Source organism: Aptenodytes forsteri, unplaced genomic scaffold (genome assembly GCF_000699145.1).
Source record: "Aptenodytes forsteri isolate BGI_AS27 unplaced genomic scaffold, ASM69914v1 Scaffold145, whole genome shotgun sequence".
NCBI lineage: Eukaryota > Metazoa > Chordata > Aves > Sphenisciformes > Spheniscidae > Aptenodytes > Aptenodytes forsteri.
Genome location: NW_008795122.1, coordinates 4656297 through 4669039, shown reverse-complemented (window position 1 = coordinate 4669039; position 12743 = coordinate 4656297). Strand labels below are relative to the sequence as shown.

At 39.8% G+C, this 12743-nt stretch overlaps 2 protein-coding genes across 2 annotated transcripts in view; one reads left to right on the top strand and one right to left on the bottom strand.

Moving 5' to 3' along the window:
- Nucleotides 1–12743, top strand: part of GTF2F2 (general transcription factor IIF subunit 2) — a 125172-nt gene that overhangs the window by 52422 nt on the left and 60007 nt on the right. The window lies entirely within an intron of this gene.
- On the bottom strand, nucleotides 2026–3432 carry KCTD4 (potassium channel tetramerization domain containing 4). Its single transcript, XM_009277154.1, has one exon. The coding sequence runs from the start codon at nucleotides 3257–3259 to the stop codon at nucleotides 2486–2488; it is 774 nt and encodes a 257-aa protein (XP_009275429.1). The 5' UTR covers nucleotides 3260–3432; the 3' UTR covers nucleotides 2026–2485.

Here is a 12743-nt window from a genome sequence, read left to right as displayed (position 1 = left end):
CCCAACTGAAAGGCAAGCAACCACAGTATATTTTAATTAACATATAAGTATATTAATTGTTTGAAATCAAAATTGATTTTTGCTATTTTTCTTTTTTTCTTTTCAACTGCAATGGCATTTTAAATCTCAATCAAAGATCCATTAAAAGTGAAGGTTATAACCAAAAGCGTTTAAGTGAAAATGGATGATTTGACATCCTAGGAGCAACAGCCTCCTCCAGACTTTGTGCTTATGCAGGCTGTGTATTTGACAGCAGTGAGAGCATGCTTCTTTAAAACTTGCAGATTAGTTGTGGAGCTTTTTTAGACTGTCTTGTCACTTTTTCTTGCTCATGTTGAGAATTATGTCCACAAAGGGCTTTTCATGTAGTTGTTCTGTGTGATGGTGTTTGTAGTTCTTGTCCTAGAAGATCAGCAGGATTTTGGATTTCTTTTAGGGGAGCTTTCACATTTACTTTTCACAGAAGTCCTAGAGATTCTTGTGTGTACAAGATTAGTGGTTAATAAGGAATTTTTTTTAGGATATCAATTTGAAAATAACTTGGGGGGCGAAGGGAGGAAGGATGACACACAGTGATGGAGTTCTGGCTGGGATGGCCTAGGAGTGTAAAAGAAGTATGTAAAGAATTGTATTTTACTATATATCTTTTGTTTGTAGACAGTTAATGCATTTGGACAAACTCAGAGAAGTTTTGGGATACATGAACAGTTCTTCAGCGTGTATGCCTGAAAAGTGGAGCGATCTGATTTTTAAACAGTTCAGTTTGGAAAAGTTCCACTTAGAACCACATCTTTTACGATCCATAAGTCTGTAACATGGGGACTGGATAGAAAAGTTCATCGTTTCTAGATAGCGGGTTCAGTCTGATGGAGTATTCTGGAGAGGTTGGATTTCCCCATTTGATAAAATAATATTGGCGTATGTTTCAGTCACTGCTGCCTGGTCTGGAGATGTAGAGTCCCTCTCTTAATTCAACTCGGGCAAGGGACCCAGTTAACACCACCTATTGTATGTTACAAGTGAAATAGAATTTCACGGTGAAGGGTAAGTGGACCTTGTGTTTGCGTTCCCAGTACTAATAAGGATGGATTTGTTCCTTCTAAAATCCGAAAGAAAACTGTTCTCAGCCTGTCTTGTGTTAGCTATTTTCCTCACTTGTCACCTCTAGTATGGATTGTACTGCATTTTGTTGACATTCTTAGTATTTTTTTTTTCTCTATACAAAATTGATGTTTTGGGAAAGTTGAGAAACTACTTGGTTGTGTTTTCTTTCTTTAATAGCATTTTACTTGAATTTTGGGTTCATTTGAGCTGTGAATGATGGTTGGGTTCAATGATGGACAAAGCTTAAACTTAGAGTTAGTGCAGCTTCTTTTTGCCTTTTGTGATGATTTTTCAGTCCACTTTTGCGGAGTGACTGGTTTGTAATGCTTGTGGTTAAATTAGTTACAGTTGTTCCATAGAAGCTATTAAAACTTTCTTTAAAATATATATGAAAAGATGTGATAAATAGTGGAGATGAGGAGAAAGAAGGTATTTATTCTATTACTTAGTGATGCATCTTAAATGTCAGCAGGTGGTTTATTCAAAACTAATAGTACTAGTTGCTTTTAGTAAGCCATTGTGCAAAGCAGGGGCTCTGTTCATTTCCTTTCCTTACCAGCACAAATGACTAGTAGGAAATAGTGTCTTTAGCATTGTAGGATGTCATTACTGGAAACCTGTTACATGAAACTTTATATCAAATATTTTTATTAGCCATTTGATATGTATATATAATTAGAAAATATAACATTCTGTGCGGATTCAACTCATTTCCCATAACAGAACTAATCTCTCCAGCATTATTTTGTTGCTTTACATGTTTTTGGCAATTGTTATTAATGTAGTAACACAGCTGTAAATTTGGTTTTAAGTGAGTTGAGAAATCATTTAACTCTAAAATGAAGTTGATTGATTAATTTTAAACCCTCTTGCAATCTCGTCTTTTGCAAATTCAGTACAATAGATTAGCATAAACACTAATGAACATTCAAAATCTTTTATTCCAGTTAAAATCCATTCTGAATTTGTTATAAGCAAAACATATTTTAAGACTGCTTATTATATGAAAATACTCTCACTGCTGTTCAGCAGAGCAGTTAGGTGTATGAATGTTAGTCATACAAGTACACAAAAATTCAGCTAGACTCTGGTTGAAAGACAGCATCGAGAAAACATCTATTACAAATAGCATAAAGCATTCAATCTATGTTTACAATGTTTAGCAGATAATTTTTATTAAATTCAGGCATAAAATTTTCATTCAGCTTAAGTAAGCCAGAGATGGATGTCATGATGAGATTTACATACCATTAGCTCACATCAGTTGATTAGCAGTCGAGCTCTGTGGTACAAGGCTAGTTAGATACATTATTTGTGATGCCAGGAGGCTGCAGGTCAAGGAGGTTTACTGGCTGCATGCTCGTTTCCTTTGCCTTTGTGATTACTTGATAAAATGAAGTGCATCACTGTGAACAATTGACCCTTTCGAACAATCCAGACTGGTCAGCAGTCTAAATCCACATTTTAAAGCCATCATTATAGCCTCAAACTTAAGAGTTTCCAGGGTGCAGACAAAGGTGTTGTCCTCCTTCAGTACCAGTCGTGTACCGTTTTCAGACTTTATGAAGTACTTGAATTGAATAATATTTGAAGATACTGAAAACTCCTCCGGAAATCCGTCCAGCCTGCTTTTGGACACCAGTACAATTCTGGATTTGATTTTTGCAATGAAATCAGGAGCATTACAAAAGATTCTAAGTCCTTGTGAACGGTCGTGGCTGTCAGTTATTTCCAGGAAAGTAGTCTCTCGAGATGCTAGCTGTTCCTTCTCCCACCTTGATTTCACTGCATCCGAGAGTACCTTAAGCTGGAAAAAATCTGCTTCTTGTGCCAAAAGTTGATTTTCTCGAAACCCTTCTGGTAGAAGAAGTTCTCCATTTCGTAGGAAGTTGAGAATGTGTCTGAAAAGGAGTCCATCTCTGTCTATGAAGTAATGACCGTCTGCATCGAATGGGCACATTATTTTTCCATTTATGATCCCTTCCAGAAAAGAATCTGGATACTTGGTTAGTGTCTGTTTTTGTGTGATATATAGATAGCCACCAACATTCAGAGTAATCAGAGACGTTTTATAGTCCTTCTCTTGCTCAGAGCCTTCGGAGTTGCTGTGTTTTTCTTCGCATTCCTTTTCTCTTCTATTTATTTTTCTCTCCATTATCGAAGCTAGGACAAAAAGCCAGCTATCTTGCTTTGTTCTTGTCAGCTTGCAAAGAGATTTTTTTTTTTTTTTTTTTTTTTAAAAGCACCTTTATTCAGCTCCGGCACAATGTTGGAATAGAAATGCTGCTAGCATTGCTTCGACTGTCAGCTCGGGTTTGCAGTAGGTGGCGTATCAGCTGTGTATGCAGGGAGATATCAGGAATATGACTGTAAAGGAGAATTTGCATTTAACTGTGTAAGGGAAGAAGGGTATAACAACTGTTTGTCTCTTTCTTTCCTTTAAGTCTAGGAAGTTTACATAGTTTGGGGGTTATTCACAGAAATGCATACTACTATTCTAAATGACACCTTGAAGTATTAAAAATAAGATGTATATGTAGTATCAGCTAGCCAACTCATATTTCGTGCTTACAGTGTTAAACAGATAGCTTCATTTATGTTTCAAGGATTTTAATTTTCACAAAGCGTCTTTTCACATTTTTTTGGTACCAATTACAGTACCTGATGCATACAGCAGGACAACACTGAAAGGAAAGGTGTCCCTGTCTGTACAAGGGGGGTGTCGTCTGTGGAGTGCGTGCACATACATACTCCTCATTTATCAGACACGTGTGCAGTGGTAAGATGTTTTCACAGAAGATACTCTGGAAGTGGTGCTGAGGACTTTTTGGTCTGACTGTTTTAAGTTTGTGGTGAAAGCCTCCATTTGCAGTCGATGGGAGTATCCGCACCAACACAAGAACTGCGGTCTGATTAGGTTCTGCTTTTTGCCTTTTTCTGTGCCACAGATAAAAACTGTTTTAGAGAGATTTACTGTTTATATCAGTGATTTTTTTTTAAGTCACCAAGGCTGTCTAGCATCAGTTCGTTCTTTCTCGATAGAACAACTCAGCTGCCCTGCAGAACAAAGGGTTAGTGTGTCTACAGATAGCTTTGAACATCACATAACATTATAGCTTAGCAACACTTGGGTATGGGGAGGGGGGAAACATCGGCAGAGCATGCTTGAATCAAATGGCTGTCTTCTCTCCATGAATCTGTGCTTTGAGGCTCGCTCTCGGTTGCCTCTTAGAAAAGGTTTCCCCTTTAAACATTTGCAGCTTGGAGCAGGAAAGGGAAAGCTCTCCACACATTGCTGTGTGCGTTTCCTTGGGGAGCGGGCGGGAGCCGCAGCATGCATTCCTCAGCACAGCCGGGAGTAAGCGCTTACCTTGGGCTGGACCTGGAGAGGAGGTCCTATCTTTTTCGGGATGTATTTTTCACTTCAGAGGTAGATATCTCCCGCTTCGCCCGATTAGCAGTGAAAAGTCAGATTATTCTTCTGTAAATTCTTCTGCTCTATTTCTAAATATTTTATTCCTACTGCTCCCACTGTCTCTATAAACAGGCTGTTTATCGATACTGTAGAGCCATCACTATAATATTTTATTAATTGATAACTGAATCTAGTAGAAATAAATGCACTTTTTTTACTCGCTATTCTCCTTGCCAGGGTATCCCTAACACTGATACGCTATTTTTTTCTGCTGCTGTATGTGATATATGAAGCAGATATTATTCATTAGATTTGATTTATCAGGAATTAGTCATGGTTTTAATTTTAACTCTTTGATGCCGTTGATACGTTTAGCATAACTTCAGTCAAAGAGATTTCAATCAGTTTCTAATTTTTAAACATTTAGACTTTTTTCAAAATTAACTCCTTTCACAATTACTGAGTGAATAATTGAGAAAAGGAAAGAGCCAATTAGTTTCAAGTATGAAATATCCATTACAGGAGACATCCATGCAAATTTAGTTTATTGTCAAGTAATGGAAAATTCAGTTAATGTTCTTAGATCGTGCATAGCTAGTGTTGAACCATCTTAGTGTCTGTTAAATCCTAAGAGAATGATTTTTGTGGTGCTTTCATCTTACACAGTGATCTTGAAATACTTTGAAGCTGAACTAGGAATGTCTTGGCACAAATAAGTAGGGATTTCCAAGGAGAGCTGGGATTTGTAAAGGATATGAAATTCTTCATGGCCAGCTAAGCTGTCTACATTTTAAGAGACAGCAGTTACAGAACAGTATCTGCTCACTTAGTTTTTCATGCTCATCATCATCTGAATGTTCTAACACTTGCAGTTGAGATTTTCCACTTTTGTGAACGAGTAAGTATTCTTTGAAAGATCATGCAAAATCATTTTAGTGGTTTGTATGATAAAATATTCAAAAGCGATTTGATGTGGGAAATACACTCTGTGGAGATCATGAATATTTACATTTAAACCTTTGAGACTTGAAAAATGTAGAGCTGCTGTAAAATTTTCATCACCACAAACCCATGTAACTTTACTTCACTGCAGCTGACAGTCATCTGTAACACAAAATTAAAGCCTGGCGGATCTCTGTGAAAATTTTCCACTTTCTGTGCTGTACTACAAGACAACTTTTCCAAAGAGCCCTCGTTCTTCCTATGCAGTTGGTGATACATATGGTATTGCAGTTCATGTGGTTTTAGTAAGGTGGTTTCATATAGCTCACTGTTTTCTGAAGGTGTAGCTATGCCTAGAGGAACTGGATTTCCTTTTTTCTGTCTTTTTGTCCATGCCCTGGAAGATCATCCAGAAGTTCATTTTGGTAAAGGTATGCAAGTCTTTCTTGCAATCGAGTTAGAGACTTTGACCATTCTTGTGCTCTGAGAGTCTTTGTGTTGTGCACCAGGCGTGTGATGGCTGAGATGTGCCCAGTGCATCCCGGATCTTCTTGCTTCCCACTTGCATTGAGACAGAGCAACTTGCAGCTTTGTGCTCTCCCATGCTGTGAGCGAACTGCCTCTGTTTCTGCCCTGTACAGCTGAAGTATCCTGCTTGCCGATGTTGGTAGCTAGCAATCCTGAAGCGACTGCTGCTTCACAAATGGTTAGTGTTACCTGTTTGCTGGGATTGGCCATTCAAGGGAGGAATAGTGCTGGAATCCAGCAATTGCAAGGGTATTGTTTTGGTTCCAGATTGTCAGAAAATATGCTAAGCAGTCTCGCACACACTTAAGAGAGTGGCTGTAGTAGTAGTACTCCATTTCCAAGTTACTCACCCTTTGGCCTGCACCAGGAAGGCAATCCACAGAGCTTTTCAGTTTCTTCTCAATCAGACAAGCCACGCTGGAGACAGTGAAAATGCAGTGCTGGTGTCTATCAGCTACACAGGAAAACAAATCCAAGGAGGAAGGGGGCTAGGCATCTGCCCCTCATTCTGTCCTACATGTTTCCTTTTGGAAAATAACTTCACTCCTCCTCAACTTCCATCCTCCTCCTGAACCTCCTGGTCTGGAAGCTTGAGCACACCATGGAGCTGAGGATACAGGACTGCAGCACACCACAGAAAAGTTGGTGCTTTACCCAGGGTTCAACTTACTCACGTGTCTGAACAGCATCAGCTTCACCAGGAGTCTGCTGTCAGTGAAAATGACCTAGGTTACAGAAAACAGCTACTTTATTTATTACAGTACAAAAAGGATATGAGGAGAAATCTGCAGCTATAAGAGGTAGAGAATTTTTGAAGTGTATTAGGAAGCAGTGCTAATGAAATCTGTTTGGGCTATTGAGGCAATTTGCTAGTAATTTAATGTCATAACACAGAAAATTGGCCAGGTTGTTGGACAATTAAACCATTCAGTAGTTACTATCTCACAGTGTTAGTAGCATAGACATTCTCATTCCAATAATAACTCTAGGACGTTGATTAACAGCTATTGAAGACAAGCTCTACACACTAATTAAAACTGAAGATTTTCAAATCAGCAAGTCTGAACAGTTTGCATTCAAGAGTTCTAAAAGAGCTGTCTAAGAAACTGTTATCAACAGTTGCTGCTGATATTTTTAATAATTTTTGAGCACTGCAGTTCTACAAGACTGAAAAAGCAAATGCTGTGCCGATATTCGAAAGGTGAATTGGATGGCCCAGGTATTTAAAAATGAAAAGGAACTGTACGAAAAACAATAAAACATCTGACTTGGAAGTCAATCAGTTAAAAATTAAGGGAGAGTAATATAATACTAATCAACGTGGGTGGAGGGAAAATGGATTGTGCCATTTTTTTCCCCTTTTTTTGATTATAATTTGTTCAGCGAAGGAGGCAATGCTTTTTTTTCTGTTAAATTTTTGAGTATGTCCCATTTGTCATCTTGAATTAGAATATATACTGCATTAGTTTCCCTCTCATTTAACTACACAAAAATTATCTGCCAGGTTTCAAACTGGCAAATGTTAAGCAGAGAATTGCTCATTGCTCTCTGCAGCTTCCTGAGGAGGGGAAGTGGAGAGGGAGGTGCTGAGCTCTTTTCCCTGGCATCCAGTGCCAGGACGCGCGGGAACGGCCCCAAGCTCCGCCGGGGGAGGTTTAGACTGGACGTTAGGAAGCATTTCTTTACCGAGAGGGTGGACAAATGCTGGAACAGCCTTCCTAGAAAGGTGGTTGATGCCCCAAGCCTGTCAGTGTTTAAGAGGCATTTGAGCAATGCCCTTACCAACATGCTTTAACTTTTGGTCAGCCGTGAATTGCTCAGGCAGTTGGACTAGGTGATCATTGTGGTCCCCTCCAGCTGAAATATTCTGTTCCATTCTATTCTGTTCAATTCGATTCTCACTAAAATGTTGCTGTGATTTGGTTTTTGGTCCTATTTATTTTTAGTCATGGATCAAGAAGGAGATAGTTACTGATGAAGTTTGGAGATGATACAGACTGAGAATGTTATCAATAAGGAGATACGTTGCTGGTGCAGAATCATTTGGATAGTTGGTTAGGATAACATTTTAATATGGCCAAATATGAAGTTTATACACCCAGGAATACACTGTAGATGGGGCTTGCAGTACGCATGTTTGTGGGAGGGGTGGGGCAGAGGCTCTGTCCTATGTGTATAATGCATCATCGTCAACTGAACATGAGGTCATAATTTTGTGCAGTGGTCAGTAAAACAAATGTACTCTGTATGTTTGGATGCCTAAATAAGGGAGTGCTAAGTCAAGACTGGCGATCCTGTTGTATAGCTATGCAGTTAGCAGGAAAGGGTGGTCTGAGAAGGGCACCAGCTTCGAGGCTGCCCGTTGAATAGAAGAGAGGTGTCGCAAAATGCCTCTGGTCCAGAAGAGCAGAGCTAAGGTCTAGTATAGGAGGGGGCTGCCCCTTGTCCAGCCATCACATGCAATAGCCTGGGAAGCTGCACAGGGCAGCAGGAACTACCAGGGCTTCCAACTTGGACGCTGGGAAGCAACAGCCCAACTTCTACCTGCTGAGGAGCTGGAGGTGCACGTGCCCATAGCCTGTCCTTACTGCACTTGCTTCCACTTTTTCCTGTGGAAATTGTGCATCCTGAGGCAGGTCTTCATCTCCTTTTTCCCTGGCACCTCTCACAAAGAGCAGGAGCTGGTAAACTCCAGATCCTGTCCCACACGCCATCAAGTCTGGCTGTGAGGCGTGCAGCTCAGGAGAGACATTAATGAACTGGACCTTCTCAGGCCAATGAGAATGATTAAGAAGCTGAAAAATAAACCTAATGGAAGATTCAAGAAAACATGGTTTATTTATCTCCCAAGTAACTAGCGATAGGACAAGAGGAAATGGCCTCAAGTTGCGCCAGGGGAGGTTTAGATTGGACATGAGGAAAAATTTCTTTACTGAAAGAGTGGTTAAACATTGGAACAGGCTGCCCAGGGACGTGGTTGAGTCACCCTCCCTGGAGGTCTTTAAAAGACGTGTAGATGCGGCACTTAGGGACATGGTTTAGTGGACATGGTGGTGTTGGGTTGACAGTTGGGCTCGATGATCTTAGAGGTCTTTTCCAACCTTAATGATTCTATGATTCTATGATTTTTCATTAGGCTTGATAAAGGTGGAGAGTACATAAGTGCTTGGATGGGCAGAAATGCTTTAATAACAGGCTCTTCAACTTAGCAGTCAAAGGTCTAAAAAGACCGAGTGGCTGGAAATTGGAGCTGGGTGCAGTCAGACTGGAAAACTAACACATTAAAATCTCCAACCACCCATTAGACCATCTTCTGCACAATTCCAGTAAATTTCCCCAGTGCCTGTTTATTAAGATTGCCTTAAGCATTTTAACCATGTTCTGTTCATTTGATGGTGATTGTCAGCAGGATTTGAAGCTGGAATCGGCGTCTCCACAGCACATCTCCCTGTCATCTCACTGAAAGAATCAACATTTGAAATTCCTTTATGAATTGGCACTGGGGTGTTCAGGCAGGGAGGTCGGGGTGAGCATGCATTTGGCAGCTAATGATGAAGCAATGGGTTATGTAGACCAGCCTGTCTGGAGCTGCACTCACAGTGTACTTGTACCTGCCACCCCACACAGGGCAACTGAGAGCATAAAACGCTTGGGAAAATGTCTATTTTCCCTTCTAATCACTGGTCTTAGCCAGTCTTCCAGACCTATTCATTTATCTTGTACTGTCTGCTTTATTTTGAGTAGGTATTTTTAACAGGGAATTGCCACTTTCATGCCTTATTCATCCTTTGGCTTCTAGGCTGATGTGACTATGGAAATATCAAGGCAGATGTGTAGCACTTCGGATGTCTTTTCATTACAGCTCTGGTCCTGCAACAGGTGAAGACAGACCCAAGTCTCTGAACTTCAGTTTGGTGAATGAGGGCTAATTTGGCTGTGAAGGGAGTAAAAACTGTGTTCCCCCACTACAGTCTTGCATCCAGCATCTTTGCAGATTTATTCTGCTAGACTCTCTGGATGTGTTAAAATCCCCAAGAGGCTCCAAGGAAAGTGGGACGTAAACCTTGGCTTTTGAACAGTGGATGAGCTTTGACAGCAGACTAGCTTAGCTGCAAGGCAGTGTTCTTGGAGACTGCGGATGGCCTTGTACTGTGAAGCGACTGGAACATTAAAAGCCAAATCTGGATCCGTGGTAATTAAAAGAGGGTATTAGCCAAGACATCAAAGATAGGATATTAGTAAGGATAAGCATGTTTAATTGGCAGGTTCATTTCCTAAATAGTTGGTAAGGATAAGCATGTTTAATTGGCAGGTTCATTTCCTAAATAGTTGGTGTGGGGGAGCTATCTGGTTCACTGATCCCGATTCTTAAAACTTAAGAATAATTTGAAAATTATGCAAGATCGATAGCGGCATGTCAGTGTTCAGACAGCTGGGCTGGATGGGTCAGATGAGTATAGGCTAGTTAGCCTTCAACCTGTACCATAGAAACTAGTGGAAAAATTGTCATGGAGTTTAAAAGGTAGAAAACATCAGAAATAGAATGAATGCTAGCAAACGTGGCTTTGTGTAAAGGTTTTCTGGTCAAAAAAACTTAGTTTTGTTTATTTTGGAGATTGTGAGGTTGATAAAGTAACAGCATGTTTGCAGCCTGCTTAGCGTTTCGTATTGCACATAATTTAGAAGCTTGTGACATTCTGATTTATGTAAAAAAAAAAAAAATAGCAAGCACAGAACAAGATTAAAAACTGTCTGACAGTTATCAGAAAGTAATTATCAGTAGGAAGCCTTCGGCTTGTAGTTTCAAGGGCCTCCTCCAGTATTAGCAAGAGGGACAGTAGTAAGTGAGAATCACTGCTTATAAAATGTGTCGTGATTGACACAAATGCTGGTCAGACAGTGAATAACTATGACAGGACTGTCATGGTGTGACCGGGATCACTTAATTCACAGAATCTGTTTAAAGGCAATGCATTTTAACCAAGCCAGAGGCAATTATATACCTAGGAACAGGGAATGTGGAGCACATAGGTAAAATGTGAGGCTTGGAAAAGACTCCAAATATTTGTGATATTAGTGATATAATAGCCGGTCAGCTCCATCAACTCCCAGAGCTTGATTTTTAGAGACAAATTGATCTTAACCCAGTTTTAGCCATCTAAACATGAAACACAGTCATGGGACTCAGATGCACGCACCCCCACAAAAAAAAACCCCAAACCACAAAAAGCCCACCAGCCAGGGGAAATCATTGACTCCTAAAGGACATGGGACCAATTTTCTTCTGAAAGTCTCCCTTCCTCCCTTTCTCAGCTGAATTCAGAGAGTCTGCTGAATAACCTTGAGATGGCTCAAGTGAGGAGAGAGAAATTCCAGGCTCTTCTCCTGTATCTGTTATTTTACCTCTCTATATGGTTTTGGTAAGACCAGTACAAGAGTATTACGTCTATTTTCTGGTCTCTGTATTCTTAAAACATCATTGCAAGATTGAACAGGGTGCAGATAAGAGCCCCAAAACTGATTTAAGTGTGGCATAAAATGCCTTGTGGTGAGATAATGCATGAGCTTGAATTACTTCATTTATTGAAAAGATGATTGAGAAGTGACTTGATTACAATGTATAAGTACTTTCACAGGGAGAAAACACCAGGTACTAAAAGGCTCTTTAGCATAGTATAGAAGGACATAAGAAGAACCAAATGCTAAAAGCTGGAGGCAAATTTGTATTACAAATTAACCAGCAATATTAGTACCACTTTAGCCACACATAAGTTACTAGGTTCTGTACAGAAGAAAGAGGATAAAATGTATCTGTCTGTGAAACACAGGAGGTCAGGCAAATTAGCCAAGTTGTCTCTCCTGACCGTAAACCTTAGGAATCTGAAAAATCAGAAGTGTTTTCATAAAAATTTGCTTTGTTTCATTCAAAACTACCTGGAAAAGTATGGCATTCTTATTCCTTTCAAGGATTTAGTTTAAATCAAACCAAGAAAATTTAAATAATTTTTAAATACTCTGCATTATTCAGGGAGAGCAGACTTAGATTTCCAGATGTAATAATATTTCAGTCTATAAAGCAATAGAGAAGTTACAGGCGTCTCAGAGTGCCTTGTGTTACTTGGCATCAATACTTCTAAGCATTTCTGTTATCTTCTGTGACATTGCCGAATGTCTGAAGGTGGGGGTGACAGTGTAGAACCCTACACCAATAGCAAGAGGAGGTTCTCTGTTGGAACGACATTTTAAATAGCAAGAGCTAATCAAGCTGTTAAAGCTAAGAAACTCATCCTTTCTTGTTATGCAAAGCTGTTCCCAGAGGTGTACATTCTATATATATTGCACTGGCTATGCCCAAAAGAGATGGTTAAGTTGCCACCCCCCCACCCCCCCACACACACACACACTATGCATTAGAACGTTGTAGTAGAAAAGCAGGTGTTTGGCCACCATCACTTCTCTCTTCCTTTCTACATCAAGTTGCTTTTAATTTTTAGGCTTTTCCACCTTTACAGAGTAGGCTGGTACTATTGTACTGCTCTGTTAGTTGTCGTTGCTTTAGGCAAAAAGGTGTTCACATCGGATTACAAAGGGACTGTGTTACAGAGGTGAATGTACAGAGAGCAGTATTAACTAAAACTTAGTATGTGATCTCCTAGGTTACTAACTGCAAGTTTTTATTTCTTTTCCCTGAGTGTTAGCATATGTAATATTATTACTTTATTGCATTATGTTCCTTTAGTGAACTTTTTTTTTT